Source organism: Oncorhynchus keta, unplaced genomic scaffold (assembly GCF_023373465.1).
Source record: "Oncorhynchus keta strain PuntledgeMale-10-30-2019 unplaced genomic scaffold, Oket_V2 Un_contig_7176_pilon_pilon, whole genome shotgun sequence".
Taxonomy (NCBI): domain Eukaryota; kingdom Metazoa; phylum Chordata; class Actinopteri; order Salmoniformes; family Salmonidae; genus Oncorhynchus; species Oncorhynchus keta.
In genome coordinates this window covers 1-15000 of record NW_026289303.1, presented here as the reverse complement: position 1 = coordinate 15000, position 15000 = coordinate 1, and the positions used below count along the sequence as shown (strand labels likewise).

At 43.5% G+C, this 15000-nt stretch overlaps 1 protein-coding gene and 1 long non-coding RNA gene across 6 annotated transcripts in view; one reads left to right on the top strand and one right to left on the bottom strand.

Moving 5' to 3' along the window:
- LOC127926210 (bone morphogenetic protein receptor type-2-like) overlaps positions 1-14994 on the bottom strand; it is a gene marked incomplete at its 5' end in the record, with an annotated part of 22086 nt that extends 7092 nt beyond the window's left edge. Inside the window, 3 exons of the mRNA XM_052511663.1 lie at positions 2290-2381; positions 2478-2582; positions 14970-14994. Of these exons, the coding sequence (XP_052367623.1) occupies positions 2290-2381; positions 2478-2582; positions 14970-14994 (222 nt within the window). The remainder of the gene's footprint in view (positions 1-2289; positions 2382-2477; positions 2583-14969) is intronic.
- LOC127926214 (uncharacterized) lies at positions 13526-14964 on the top strand. 5 transcript variants are annotated; one of them, XR_008123592.1, is made up of 5 exons: positions 13526-13745; positions 13814-14012; positions 14235-14302; positions 14704-14776; positions 14891-14964. It is a non-coding gene; the product is annotated as an uncharacterized LOC127926214 (long non-coding RNA). The 5 variants fall into 5 exon arrangements; XR_008123590.1 differs by lacking the exon at positions 13814-14012 and having other exon boundaries at positions 14172-14302; XR_008123593.1 differs by lacking the exon at positions 14704-14776 and having other exon boundaries at positions 14886-14964.
- Positions 14995-15000: the final 6 nt, after the last annotated feature.

Genomic DNA, 15000 nt, shown 5'->3' with positions numbered 1-15000 from the left:
TTACTGTAGCAGCTGTAATAACTGTAGCAGCTGTAATAACTGTAATTACTGTAGCAGCTGTAATAACTGTAATTACTGTAGTAGCTGTAATAACTGTAGCAGCTGTACTAACTGTAGCAGCTGTAATAACTGTAATTACTGTAGCAGCTGTAATAACTGTAATTACTGTAGCAGCTGTACTAACTGTAGCAGCTGTAGTAGCTGTAATAACTGTAGCAGCTGTAGCAGCTGTAATAGCTGTAGCAGCTGTAATAACTGTAGTAGCTGTAATAACTGTAGTAGCTGTAATAACTGTAGTAGCTGTAATAGCTGTAATAACTGTAGTAGCTGTAATAACTGTAGTAACTGCAGTAGCTGTAATAACTTTAGTAGCTGTAATAACTGTAGTAGCTGTAATAACTGTAGTAGCTGTAATAACTGTAGTAGCTGTAGTAACTGTAATAGCTGTAGCAGCTGTAATAACTGTAGTAGCTGTAATAACTGTAGTAGCTGTAGTAACTGTAATAGCTGTAGCAGCTGTAATAACTGTAGTAGCTGTAATAACTTTAGTAGCTGTAATAACTGTAGTAGCTGTAATAACTGTAGTAGCTGTAGTAACTGTAATAGCTGTAGCAGCTGTAATAGTTGTAGTAGCTGTAATAACTGTAGTAGCTGTAATAACTGTAGCAGCTGTACTAACTGTAGTAGCTGTAATAACTGTAGCAGCTGTAATAACTGTAGCAGCTGTAATAACTGTAGTAGCTGTAATAACTGTAATAACTGTAATAACTGTAGTAACTGTAATAACTGTAGTAACTGTAATAACTGTAGTAACTGTAATCCAATTTGTAAGTCGCTCTGGATAAGAGCGTCTGCTAAATGACTTAAATGTAAATGTAATACCTGTAGTAACCGTAATAACTGTAATAACTGTAGTAGCTGTAATAACTGTAGTAGCTGTAATAACTGTAGTAGCTGTAATAACTGTAGTAGCTGTAATAACTGTAGCAGCTGTAATAGCTGTAGTAACTGTAATAACTGTAGTAGCTGTAATAACTGTAGTAACTGTAATAGCTGTAGTAACTGTAATAACTGTAGTAGCTGTAATAACTGTAGTAACTGTAGTAACTGTAGTAACTGTAATAACTGTAGCAGCTGTAGCAGCTGTAATAGCTGTAGCAGCTGTAGCAGCTGTAATAGCTGTAGCAGCTGTAATAACTGTAGTAGCTGTAATAACTGTAGTAGCTGTAATAACTGTAGTAACTGTAGTAGCTGTAATAACTTTAGTAGCTGTAATAACTGTAGCAGCTGTAGCAGCTGTAATAGCTGTAGCAGCTGTAATAACTGTAGTAGCTGTAATAACTGTAGTAGCTGTAATAACTGTAGTAGCTGTAATAGCTGTAATAACTGTAATAACTGTAATAACTGTAGTAACTGTAGTAGCTGTAATAACTTTAGTAGCTGTAATAACTGTAGTAGCTGTAATAACTGTAGTAGCTGTAATAACTGTAGTAGCTGTAGTAACTGTAATAACTGTAGTAGCTGTAATAACTGTAGTAGCTGTAATAACTGTAGTAGCTGTAGTAACTGTAATAGCTGTAGCAGCTGTAATAACTGTAGTAGCTGTAATAACTTTAGTAGCTGTAATAACTGTAGTAGCTGTAATAACTGTAGTAGCTGTAGTAACTGTAATAGCTGTAGCAGCTGTAATAGTTGTAGTAGCTGTAATAACTGTAGTAGCTGTAATAACTGTAGCAGCTGTACTAACTGTAGTAGCTGTAATAACTGTAGCAGCTGTAATAACTGTAGCAGCTGTAATAACTGTAGTAGCTGTAATAACTGTAATAACTGTAGTAACTGTAATAACTGTAGTAACTGTAATAACTGTAGTAACTGTAATCCAATTTGTATGTCGCTCTGGATAAGAGCGTCTGCTAAATGACTTAAATGTAAATGTAATACCTGTAGTAACCGTAATAACTGTAATAACTGTAGTAGCTGTAATAACTGTAGTAGCTGTAATAACTGTAGTAGCTGTAATAACTGTAGTAGCTGTAATAACTGTAGCAGCTGTAATAGCTGTAGTAACTGTAATAACTGTAGTAACTGTAATAGCTGTAGTAACTGTAATAACTGTAGTAGCTGTAATAACTGTAGTAGCTGTAATAACTGTAGTAACTGTAGTAACTGTAATAACTGTATTAGCTGTAATAACTGTAATAACTGTAATAACTGTAATAACTGTAGTAGCTGTAATAACTGTAGTAACTGTAATAACTGTAATAACTGTAGTAGCTGTAGCCATCTGACCTCCAGTTGTTTGAGGTTGTCCAGGTCCAGAGAGCTCTCAGAACCAGCTCCCTCCATCATGTTGAGATTATGAAGACCCTGTTTACCACCTCCTGAGAATACATACACAGTCAGACAGAGGCTTAGGTCACGGGGATAAACAGAGATAAGCATCATGTTATTGTCTGGTCATCACCATGGTTACTCACTGTGCATCATGCGGTAACCGAAGAAGGCAGCAAAGATGATGACAGCCAACACAGAGACAACAGCCAAGGAGATGACTATGGTCTCTTCACACTGCAACTGGTTGTCTACAGCAGGACATAAACAACCTGTTAGTCTCCATCTCTAACCTGGTAGTATTCTGGTGGTCTACAGCAGGACATAAACAACCTGTTAGTCTCCATCTCTAACCTGGTAGTATTCTGGTGGTCTACAGCAGGACATAAACAACCTGTTAGTCTCCATCTCTAACCTGGTAGTATTCTGGTGGTCTACAGCAGGACATAAACAACCTGTTAGTCTCCATCTCTAACCTGGTAGTATTCTGGTGGTCTACAGCAGGACATAAACAACCTGTTAGTCTCCATCTCTAACCTGGTAGTATTCTGGTGGTCTACAGCAGGACATAAACAACCTGTTAGTCTCCATCTATAACCTGGTAGTATTCTGGTGGTCTACAGCAGGACATAAACAACCTGTTAGTCTCCATCTCTAACCTGGTAGTATTCTGGTGGTCTACAGCAGGACATAACCAACCTGTTAGTCTGTCTATAACCTGGTAGTATTCTGGTGGTCTACAGCAGGACATAAACAACCTGTTAGTCTCCATCTCTAACCTGGTAGTATTCTGGTGGTCTACAGCAGGACATAACCAACCTGTTAGTCTCCATCTCTAACCTGGTAGTATTCTGGTGGTCTACAGCAGGACATAAACAACCTGTTAGTCTGTCTATAACCTGGTAGTATTCTGGTGGTCTACAGCAGGACATAAACAACCTGTTAGTCTCCATCTCTAACCTGGTAGTATTCTGGTGGTCTACAGCAGGACATAAACAACCTGTTAGTCTCCATCTCTAACCTGGTAGTATTCTGGTGGTCTACAGCAGGACATAAACAACCTGTTAGTCTCCATCTCTAACCTGGTAGTATTCTGGTGGTCTACAGCAGGACATAAACAACCTGTTAGTCTGTCTATAACCTGGTAGTATTCTGGTGGTCTACAGCAGGACATAAACAACCTGTTAGTCTATCTATAACCTGGTAGTATTCTGGTGGTCTACAGCAGGACATAAACAACCTGTTAGTCTGTCTATAACCTGGTAGTATTCTGGTGGTCTACAGCAGGACATAAACAACCTACCAGGGACATAAACAACCTGCAGTCTCCATCTCTAACCTGGTAGTATTCTGGTGGTCTACAGCAGGACATAAACAACCTGTTAGTCTCCATCTCTAACCTGGTAGTATTCTGGTGGTCTACAGCAGGACATAAACAACCTGTTAGTCTCCATCTCTAACCTGGTAGTATTCTGGTGGTCTACAGCAGGACATAAACAACCTGTTAGTCTCCATCTATAACCTGGTAGTATTCTGGTGGTCTACAGCAGGACATAAACAACCTGTTAGTCTGTCTATAACCTGGTAGTATTCTGGTGGTCTACAGCAGGACATAAACAACCTGTTAGTCTGTCTATAACCTGGTAGTATTCTGGTGGTCTATAAACAACCTGTTAGTCTCCATCTATAACCTGGTAGTATTCTGGTGGTCTACAGCAGGACATAAACAACCTGTTAGTCTCCATCTCTAACCTGGTAGTATTCTGGTGGTCTACAGCAGGACATAAACAACCTGTTAGTCTCCATCTATAACCTGGTAGTATTCTGGTGGTCTACAGCAGGACATAAACAACCTGTTAGTCTGTCTATAACCTGGTAGTATTCTGGTGGTCTACAGCAGGACATAAACAACCTGTTAGTCTGTCTATAACCTGGTAGTATTCTGGTGGTCTACAGCAGGACATAAACAACCTGTTAGTCTCCATCTCTAACCTGGTAGTATTCTGGTCTACAGCAGGACATAAACAACCTGTTAGTCTCCATCTCTAACCTGGTAGTATTCTGGTGGTCTACAGCAGGACATAAACAACCTGTTAGTCTCCATCTATAACCTGGTAGTATTCTGGTGGTCTACAGCAGGACATAAACAACCTGTTAGTCTCCATCTATAACCTGGTAGTATTCTGGTGGTCTACAGCAGGACATAAACAACCTGTTAGTCTCCATCTCTAACCTGGTAGTATTCTGGTGGTCTACAGCAGGACATAAACAACCTGTTAGTCTGTCTCTAACCTGGTAGTATTCTGGTGGTCTACAGCAGGACATAAACAACCTGTTAGTCTGTCTATAACCTGGTAGTATTCTGGTGGTCTACAGCAGGACATAAACAACCTGTTAGTCTCCATCTATAACCTGGTAGTATTCTGGTGGTCTACAGCAGGACATAAACAACCTGTTAGTCTGTCTATAACCTGGTAGTATTCTGGTGGTCTACAGCAGGACATAAACAACCTGTTAGTCTCCATCTCTAACCTGGTAGTATTTTGGTGGTCTACAGCAGGACATAAACAACCTGTTAGTCTCCATCTATAACCTGGTAGTATTCTGGTGGTCTACAGCAGGACATAAACAACCTGTTAGTCTCCATCTCTAACCTGGTAGTATTCTGGTGGTCTACAGCAGGACATAAACAACCTGTTAGTCTGTCTATAACCTGGTAGTATTCTGGTGGTCTACAGCAGGACATAAACAACCTGTTAGTCTCCATCTATAACCTGGTAGTATTCTGGTGGTCTACAGCAGGACATAAACAACCTGTTAGTCTCCATCTCTAACCTGGTAGTATTCTGGTGGTCTACAGCAGGACATAAACAACCTGTTAGTCTCCATCTATAACCTGGTAGTATTCTGGTGGTCTACAGCAGGACATAAACAACCTGTTAGTCTCCATCTCTAACCTGGTAGTATTCTGGTGGTCTACAGCAGGACATAAACAACCTGTTAGTCTCCATCTATAACCTGGTAGTATTCTGGTGGTCTACAGCAGGACATAAACAACCTGTTAGTCTCCATCTATAACCTGGTAGTATTCTGGTGGTCTACAGCAGGACATAAACAACCTGTTAGTCTCCATCTCTAACCTGGTAGTATTCTGGTGGTCTACAGCAGGACATAACCAACCTGTTAGTCTGTCTATAACCTGGTAGTATTCTGGTGGTCTACAGCAGGACATAACCAACCTGTTAGTCTGTCTATAACCTGGTAGTATTCTGGTGGTCTACAGCAGGACATAAACAACCTGTTAGTCTGTCTCTAACCTGGTAGTATTCTGGTGGTCTACAGCAGGACATAAACAACCTGTTAGTCTCCATCTCTAACCTGGTAGTATTCTGGTGGTCTATAACCTGGTAGTATTCTGGTCTACAGGTCTAGTCAGCTGGTGGTCTAGGACATAAACAACCTGTTAGTCTCCATCTCTAACCTGGTAGTATTCTGGTGGTCTACAGCAGGACATAAACAACCTGTTAGTCTGTCTATAACCTGGTAGTATTCTGGTGGTCTACAGCAGGACATAAACAACCTGTTAGTCTCCATCTCTAACCTGGTAGTATTCTGGTGGTCTACAGCAGGACATAAACAACCTGTTAGTCTCCATCTATAACCTGGTAGTATTCTGGTGGTCTACAGCAGGACATAAACAACCTGTTAGTCTCCATCTCTAACCTGGTAGTATTCTGGTGGTCTACAGCAGGACATAAACAACCTGTTAGTCTGTCTATAACCTGGTAGTATTCTGGTGGTCTACAGCAGGACATAAACAACCTGTTAGTCTCCATCTCTAACCTGGTAGTATTCTGGTGGTCTACAGCAGGACATAAACAACCTGTTAGTCTCCATCTATAACCTGGTAGTATTCTGGTGGTCTACAGCAGGACATAAACAACCTGTTAGTCTCCATCTCTAACATGGTAGTATTCTGGTGGTCTACAGCAGGACATAAACAACCTGTTAGTCTCCATCTCTAACCTGGTAGTATTCTGGTGGTCTACAGCAGGACATAAACAACCTGTTAGTCTGTCTATAACCTGGTAGTATTCTGGTGGTCTACAGCAGGACATAAACAACCTGTTAGTCTCCATCTCTAACCTGGTAGTATTCTGGTGGTCTACAGCAGGACATAAACAACCTGTTAGTCTGTCTATAACCTGGTAGTATTCTGGTGGTCTACAGCAGGACATAAACAACCTGTTAGTCTCCATCTCTAACCTGGTAGTATTCTGGTGGTCTACAGCAGGACATAAACAACCTGTTAGTCTCCATCTATAACCTGGTAGTATTCTGGTGGTCTACAGCAGGACATAAACAACCTGTTAGTCTCCATCTATAACCTGGTAGTATTCTGGTGGTCTACAGCAGGACATAAACAACCTGTTAGTCTCCATCTCTAACCTGGTAGTATTCTGGTGGTCTACAGCAGGACATAAACAACCTGTTAGTCTGTCTCTAACCTGGTAGTATTCTCTATAACCTGGTAGTATTCTGTCTACAGCAGGACATAAACAACCTGTTAGTCTCCATCTATAACCTGGTAGTATTCTGGTGGTCTACAGCAGGACATAAACAACCTGTTAGTCTCCATCTCTAACCTGGTAGTGGTAGTGTTATTCTGGTGGTCTACAGCAGGACATAAACAACCTGTTAGTCTGTCTATAACCTGGTAGTATTCTGGTGGTCTACAGCAGGACATAAACAACCTGTTAGTCTCCATCTCTAACCTGGTAGTATTCTGGTGGTCTACAGCAGGACATAAACAACCTGTTAGTCTCCATCTATAACCTGGTAGTATTCTGGTGGTCTACAGCAGGACATAAACAACCTGTTAGTCTCCATCTCTATAACCTGGTAGTATTCTGGTGGTCTACAGCAGGACATAAACAACCTGTTAGTCTCCATCTATAACCTGGTAGTATTCTGGTGGTCTCCATCAGGTAGTATTCTGGTGGTCTAGGGACATAAACCTGTTAACCTGTTAGTCTGGTGGTCTACAGCAGGACATCTGTTAGTAACCTGGTAGTATTCTGGTGGTCTACAGCAGGACATAAACAACCTGTTAGTCTGTCTATAACCTGGTAGTATTCTGGTGGTCTACAGCAGGACATAAACAAACTGTTAGTCTGTCTATAACCTGGTAGTATTCTGGTGGTCTACAGCAGGACATAAACAACCTGTTAGTCTGTCTATAACCTGGTAGTATTATGTTGGTCTACAGCAGGACATAAACAACATGTTAGTCTCCATCTCTAACCTGGTAGTATTCTGGTGGTCTACAGCAGGACATAAACAACCTGTTAGTCTGTCTATAACCTGGTAGTATTCTGGTGGTCTACAGCATAAACAACCTAAACAACCTGTTAGTCTCCATCTATAACCTGGTAGTATTCTGGTGGTCTACAGCAGGACATAAACAACCTGTTAGTCTCCATCTATAACCTGGTAGTATTCTGGTGGTCTACAGCAGGACATAAACAACCTGTTAGTCTCCATCTATAACCTGGTAGTATTCTGGTGGTCTACAGCAGGACATAAACAACCTGTTAGTCTGTCTATAACCTGGTAGTATTCTGGTGGTCTACAGCAGGACATAAACAACCTGTTAGTCTGTCTATAACCTGGTAGTATTCTGGTGGTCTACAGCAGGACATAAACAACCTGTTAGTCTGTCTATAACCTGGTAGTATTCTGGTGGTCTACAGCAGGACATAAACAACCTGTTAGTCTCCATCTCTAACCTGGTAGTATTCTGGTGGTCTACAGCAGGATATAAACAACCTGTTAGTCTCCATCTCTAACCTGGTAGTATTCTGGTGGTCTACAGCAGGACATAAACAACCTGTTAGTCTCCATCTCTAACATGGTAGTATTCTGGTGGTCTACAGCAGGACATAAACAACCTGTTAGTCTCATAAACATCTCTGGGTAGTATTCTGGTGGTCTACAGCAGGACATAAACAACCTGTTAGTCTCCATCTATAACCTGGTAGTATTCTGGTGGTCTACAGCAGGACATAAACAACCTGTTAGTCTCCATCTATAACCTGGTAGTATTCTGGTGGTCTACAGCAGGACATAAACAACCTGTTAGTCTGTCTATAACCTGGTAGTATTCTGGTGGTCTACAGCAGGACATAAACAACCTGTTAGTCTCCATCTATAACCTGGTAGTATTCTGGTGGTCTACAGCAGGACATAAACAACCTGTTAGTCTCCATCTATAACCTGGTAGTATTCTGGTGGTCTACAGGACAGGACATACAGCAGGACATAAGTCTCACAACCTGTTAGTCTCCACAACCTGTTAGTCTCCATCTCTAAACCTGGTAGTATTCTGGTGGTCTACAGCAGGACATAAACAACCTGTTAGTCTCCATCTCTAACCTGGTAGTATTCTGGTGGTCTACAGCAGGACATAAACAACCTGTTAGTCTGTCTCTAACCTGGTAGTATTCTGGTGGTCTACAGGGACATAAACAGTTAGACATAAACAACCTGTTAGTCTCCATCTCTAACCTGGTAGTATTCTGGTGGTCTACAGCAGGACATAAACAACCTGTTAGTCTGTCTATAACCTGGTAGTATTCTGGTGGTCTACAGCAGGACATAAACAACCTGTTAGTCTCCATCTCTAACCTGGTAGTATTCTGGTGGTCTACAGCAGGACATAAACAACCTGTTAGTCTCCATCTCTAACCTGGTAGTATTCTGGTGGTCTACAGCAGGACATAAACAACCTGTTAGTCTCCATCTATAACCTGGTAGTATTCTGGTGGTCTACAGCAGGACATAAACAACCTGTTAACCTGGTAGTATTCTGGTGGTCTACAGCAGGACAAACAACCTGTTAGTCTCCATCTCTAACCTGGTAGTATTCTGGTGGTCTACAGCAGGACATAAACAACCTGTTAGTCTGTCTATAACCTGGTAGTATTCTGGTGGTCTACAGCAGGACATAAACAACCTGTTAAACAACCTGTTAGTCTCCATCTATAACCTGGTAGTATTCTGGTGGTCTACAGCAGGACATAAACAACCTGTTAGTCTCCATCTCTAACCTGGTAGTATTCTGGTGGTCTACAGCAGGACATAAACAACCTGTTAGTCTGTCTATAACCTGGTAGTATTCTGGTGGTCTACAGCAGGACATAAACAACCTGTTAGTCTCCATCTATAACCTGGTAGTATTCTGGTGGTCTACAGCAGGACATAAACAACCTGTTAGTCTCCATCTCTAACCTGGTAGTATTCTGGTGGTCTACAGCAGGACATAAACAACCTGTTAGTCTCCATCTCTAACCTGGTAGTAGTTCTGGTTCTGGTGGTCTACAGCAGGACATAAACAACCTGTTAGTCTGTCTATAACCTGGTAGTATTCTGGTGGTCTACAGCAGGACATAAACAACCTGTTAGTCTCCATCTATAACCTGGTAGTATTCTGGTGGTCTACAGCAGGACATAAACAACCTGTTAGTCTGTCTATAACCTGGTAGTATTCTGGTGGTCTACAGCAGGACATAAACAACCTGTTAGTCTCCATCTATAACCTGGTAGTATTCTGGTGGTCTACAGCAGGACATAAACAACCTGTTAGTCTCCATCTATAACCTGGTAGTATTCTGGTGGTCTACAGGTGTTAGTCTCCATCTCTAACCTGGTAGTATTCTGGTGGTCTACAGCAGGACATAAACAACCTGTTAGTCTCCATCTCTAACCTGGTAGTATTCTGGTGGTCTACAGCAGGACATAAACAACCTGTTAGTCTCCATCTATAACCTGGTAGTATTCTGGTGGTCTACAGCAGGACATAAACAACCTGTTAGTCTCCATCTATAACCTGGTAGTATTCTGGTGGTCTACAGCAGGACATAAACAACCTGTTAGTCTCCATCTCTAACCTGGTAGTATTCTGGTGGTCTACAGCAGGACATAAACAACCTGTTAGTCTCCATCTATAACCTGGTAGTATTCTGTCTGTCTATAACCTGGTAGTGGTCTACAGCAGGACATAAACAACCTGTTAGTCTGTCTATAACCTGGTAGTATTCTGGGTCTGGACATAAACTAACCTGTTAGTCTGTCTATAACCTGGTAGTATTCTGGTGGTCTAAACAAAACAACCTGTTAGTCTGTCTATAACCTGGTAGTATTCTGGTGGTCTACAGCAGGACATAAACAACCTGTTAGTCTCCATCTATAACCTGGTAGTATTCTGGTGGTCTACAGCAGGACATAAACAACCTGTTAGTCTCCATCTCTAACCTGGTAGTATTCTGGTGGTCTACAGCAGGACATAAACAACCTGTTAGTCTCCATCTCTAACCTGGTAGTATTCTGGTGGTCTACAGCAGGACATAAACAACCTGTTAGTCTCCATCTCTAACCTGTCTACAGCAGGACTGTTAGTCTCCATCTAACCTGGTAGTATTCTGGTGGTCTACAGCAGGACATAAACAACCTGTTAGTCTCCATCTCTAACCTGGTAGTATTCTGGTGGTCTACAGCAGGACATAAACAACCTGTTAGTCTGTCTATAACCTGGTAGTATTCTGGTGGTCTACAGCAGGACATAAACAACCTGTTAGTCTCCATCTATAACCTGGTAGTATTCTGGTGGTCTACAGCAGGACATAAACAACCTGTTAGTCTCCATCTATAACCTGGTAGTATTCTGGTGGTCTACAGCAGGACATAAACAACCTGTTAGTCTCCATCTATAACCTGGTAGTATTCTGGTGGTCTACAGCAGGACATAAACAACCTGTTAGTCTCCATCTATAACCTGGTATCTGGTGGTCTAAACCTGTTAGTATCTCTGGTAGGTGGTCTACAGCAGGACATAAACAACCTGTTAGTCTCCCTGGTAGTCTGGTGGTAACCTGGTAGTATTCTGGTGGTCTACAGCAGGACATAAACAACCTGTTAGTCTCCATCTATAACCTGGTAGTATTCTGGTGGTCTACAGCAGGACATAAACAACCTGTTAGTCTGTCTATAACCTGGTAGTATTCTGGTGGTCTACAGCAGGACATAAACAACCTGTTAGTCTGTCTATAACCTGGTAGTATTCTGGTGGTCTACAGCAGGACATAAACAACCTGTTAGTCTCCATCTATAACCTGGTAGTATTCTGGTGGTCTACAACCTGTTAGTCAGGACATAAACAACCTGTTAGTCTCCATCTATAACCTGGTAGTATTCTGGTGGTCTACAGCAGGACATAAACAACCTGTTAGTCTCCATCTATAACCTGGTAGTATTCTGGTGGTCTACAGCAGGACATAAACAACCTGTTAGTCTCCATCTCCTGGTACCTGGTAGTATTCTGGTAGTGGTCTACAGCAGGACATAAACAACCTGTTAGTCTGTCTATAACCTGGTAGTATTCTGGTGGTCTACAGCAGGACATAAACAACCTGTTAGTCTCCATCTATAACCTGGTAGTATTCTGGTGGTCTACAGTCTACTGTCTATAACCTGGTAGCAGGACATAAACAACCTGTTAGTCTCCATCTCTAACCTGGTAGTATTCTGGTGGTCTACAGCAGGACATAAACAACCTGTTAGTCTGTCTCTAACCTGGTAGTATTCTGGTGGTCTACAGCAGGACATAAACAACCTGTTAGTCTCCATCTATAACCTGGTAGTATTCTGGTGGTCTACAGCAGGACATAAACAACCTGTTAGTCTGTCTATAACCTGGTAGTATTCTGGTGGTCTACAGCAGGACATAAACAACCTGTTAGTCTCCATCTCTAACCTGGTAGTATTCTGGTGGTCTACAGCAGGACATAAACAACCTGTTAGTCTCCATCTATAACCTGGTAGTATTCTGGTGGTCTACAGCAGGACATAAACAACCTGTTAGTCTCCATCTCTAACCTGGTAGTATTCTGGTGGTCTACAGCAGGACATAAACAACCTGTTAGTCTCCATCTATAACCTGGTAGTATTCTGGTGGTCTACAGCAGGACATAAACAACCTGTTAGTCTGTCTATAACCTGGTAGTATTCTGGTGGTCTACAGCAGGACATAAACAACCTGTTAGTCTCCATCTCTAACCTGGTAGTATTCTGGTGGTCTACAGCAGGACATAAACAACCTGTTAGTCTGTCTATAACCTGGTAGTATTCTGGTGGTCTACAGCAGGACATAAACAACCTGTTAGTCTCCATCTCTAACCTGGTAGTATTCTGGTGGTCTAACAGCAGGACATAAACAACCTGTTAGTCTCCATCTATAACCTGGTAGTATTCTGGTGGTCTACAGCAGGACATAAACAACCTGTTAGTCTCCATCTATAACCTGGTAGTATTCTGGTGGTCTACAGCAGGACATAAACAACCTGTTAGTCTCCATCTATAACCTGGTAGTATTCTGGTGGTCTACAGCAGGACATAAACAACCTGTTAGTCTGGGTAGTATTCTGGTGGTCTACAGCAGGACATAAACAACCTGTTAGTCTCCATCTATAACCTGGTAGTATTCTGGTGGTCTACAGCAGGACATAAACAACCTGTTAGTCTCCATCTATAACCTGGTAGTATTCTGGTGGTCTACAGCAGGACATAAACAACCTGTTAGTCTGTCTATAACCTGGTAGTATTCTGGTGGTCTACAGCAGGACATATTAGTCTCCATCTCTAACCTGGTAGTATTCTGGTGGTCTACAGCAGGACATAAACAACCTGTTAGTTGGTTAACCCATGTCAGGGGTCAGGGTTAAAGGACATGTCAGTTACATACTGGCTGGGCTGTAGTGGGGTTGGGTTAGGGGTCAGGGGTTAGGGGTCAGGGTTAAAGGACATGTCAGTTACATACTGGCTGGGCTGTAGTGGGGTTGGGTTAGGGGTCAGGGGTTAGGGGGCAGGGTTAAAGGACATGTCAGTTACATACTGGCTGGGCTGTAGTGGTGTTGGTTAGGGGTCAGGGTTAAAGGACATGTCAGTTACATACTGGCTGGGCTGCAGTGGTGTTGGTTAGGGGTCAGGGGTCAGGGTTAAAGGACATGTCAGTTACATACTGGCTGGGCTGCAGTGGGGTTGGTTTGGGGTCAGGGGTTATGGGTCAGGGTTAAAGGACATGTCAGTTACATACTGGCTGGGCTGCAGTGGGGTTGGGTTAGGGGTCAGGGGTCAGGGTTAAAGGACATGTCAGTTACATACTGGCTGGGCTGTAGTGGGGGTTGGTAAGGGGAGAACGGTTAGGGTCAGAGGTTAGGGTTAGGTTAACGTACATAGCGGCTGAGCTGTAGTGGGACTGGGCAGGGGAGAACGGTTAGGGTCAGAGGTTAGGTTAACTTACATAGCGGCTGGGCTGTAGTGGGACTGGGCAGGGGAGAACGGTTAGGGTCAGAGGTTAGGTTAACTTACATAGCGGCTGGGCTGTAGTGGGACTGGGCAGGGGAGAACGGTTAAGGTCAGAGGTTAGGTTAACTTACATAGCGGCTGGGCTGTAGTGGGACTGGGCAGGGGAGAACGGTTAGGGTCAGAGGTTAGGTTAACTTACATAGCGGCTGGGCTGTAGTGGGACTGGGCAGGGGAGAACGGTTAGGGTCAGAGGTTAGGTTAACTTACATAGCGGCTGGGCTGTAGTGGGACTGGGCAGGGGAGAACGGTTAGGGTCAGAGGTTAGGGTTAGGTTAACTTACATAGCGGCTGGGCTGTAGTGGGACTGGGCAGGGGAGAACGGTTAGGGTCAGAGGTTAGGGTTAGGTTAACTTACATAGCGGCTGGGCTGTAGTGGGACTGGGCAGGGGAGAACGGTTAGGGTCAGAGGTTAGGGTTAGGTTAACTTACATAGCGGCTGGGCTGTAGTGGGACTGGGCAGGGGAGAACGGTTAGGGTCAGAGGTTAGGTTAACTTACATAGCGGCTGGGCTGTAGTGGGACTGGGCAGGGGAGAACGGTTAGGGTCAGAGGTTAGGGTTAGGTTAACTTACATAGCGGCTGGGCTGTAGTGGGACTGGGCAGGGGAGAACGGTTAGGGTCAGAGGTTAGGTTAACTTACATAGCGGCTGGGCTGTAGTGGGACTGGGCAGGGGAGAACGGTTAGGGTCAGAGGTTAGGTTAACTTACATAGCGGCTGGGCTGTAGTGGGACTGGGCAGGGGAGAACGGTTAGGGTCAGAGGTTAGGTTAACTTACATAGCGGCTGGGCTGTAGTGGGACTGGGCAGGGGAGAACGGTTAGGGTCAGAGGTTAGGTTAACTTACATAGCGGCTGGGCTGTAGTGGGACTGGGCAGGGGAGAACGGTTAGGTTAACTTACATAGCGGCTGAGCTGTAGTGGGACTGGGCAGGGGAGAACGGTTAGGGTCAGAGGTTAGGTTAACTTACATAGCGGCTGGGCTGTAGTGGGACTGGGCAGGGGAGAACGGTTAGGGTCAGAGGTTAGGTTAACTTACAGTGGGACTGCGGGGGAGAAACTTAGGGCAGAGTGTTAGGTTAACTTACATAGGACTGGGCTGTAGGGGACTGGGGCAGGGGAGCGGTTAGGGTCAGAGGTTAGGTTAACTTACATAGCGGCTGGGCTGTAGTGGGACTGGGCAGGGGAGAACGGTTAGGGTCAGAGGTTAGGGTTAACTTACATAGCGGCTGGGCTGTAGTGGGACTGGGCAG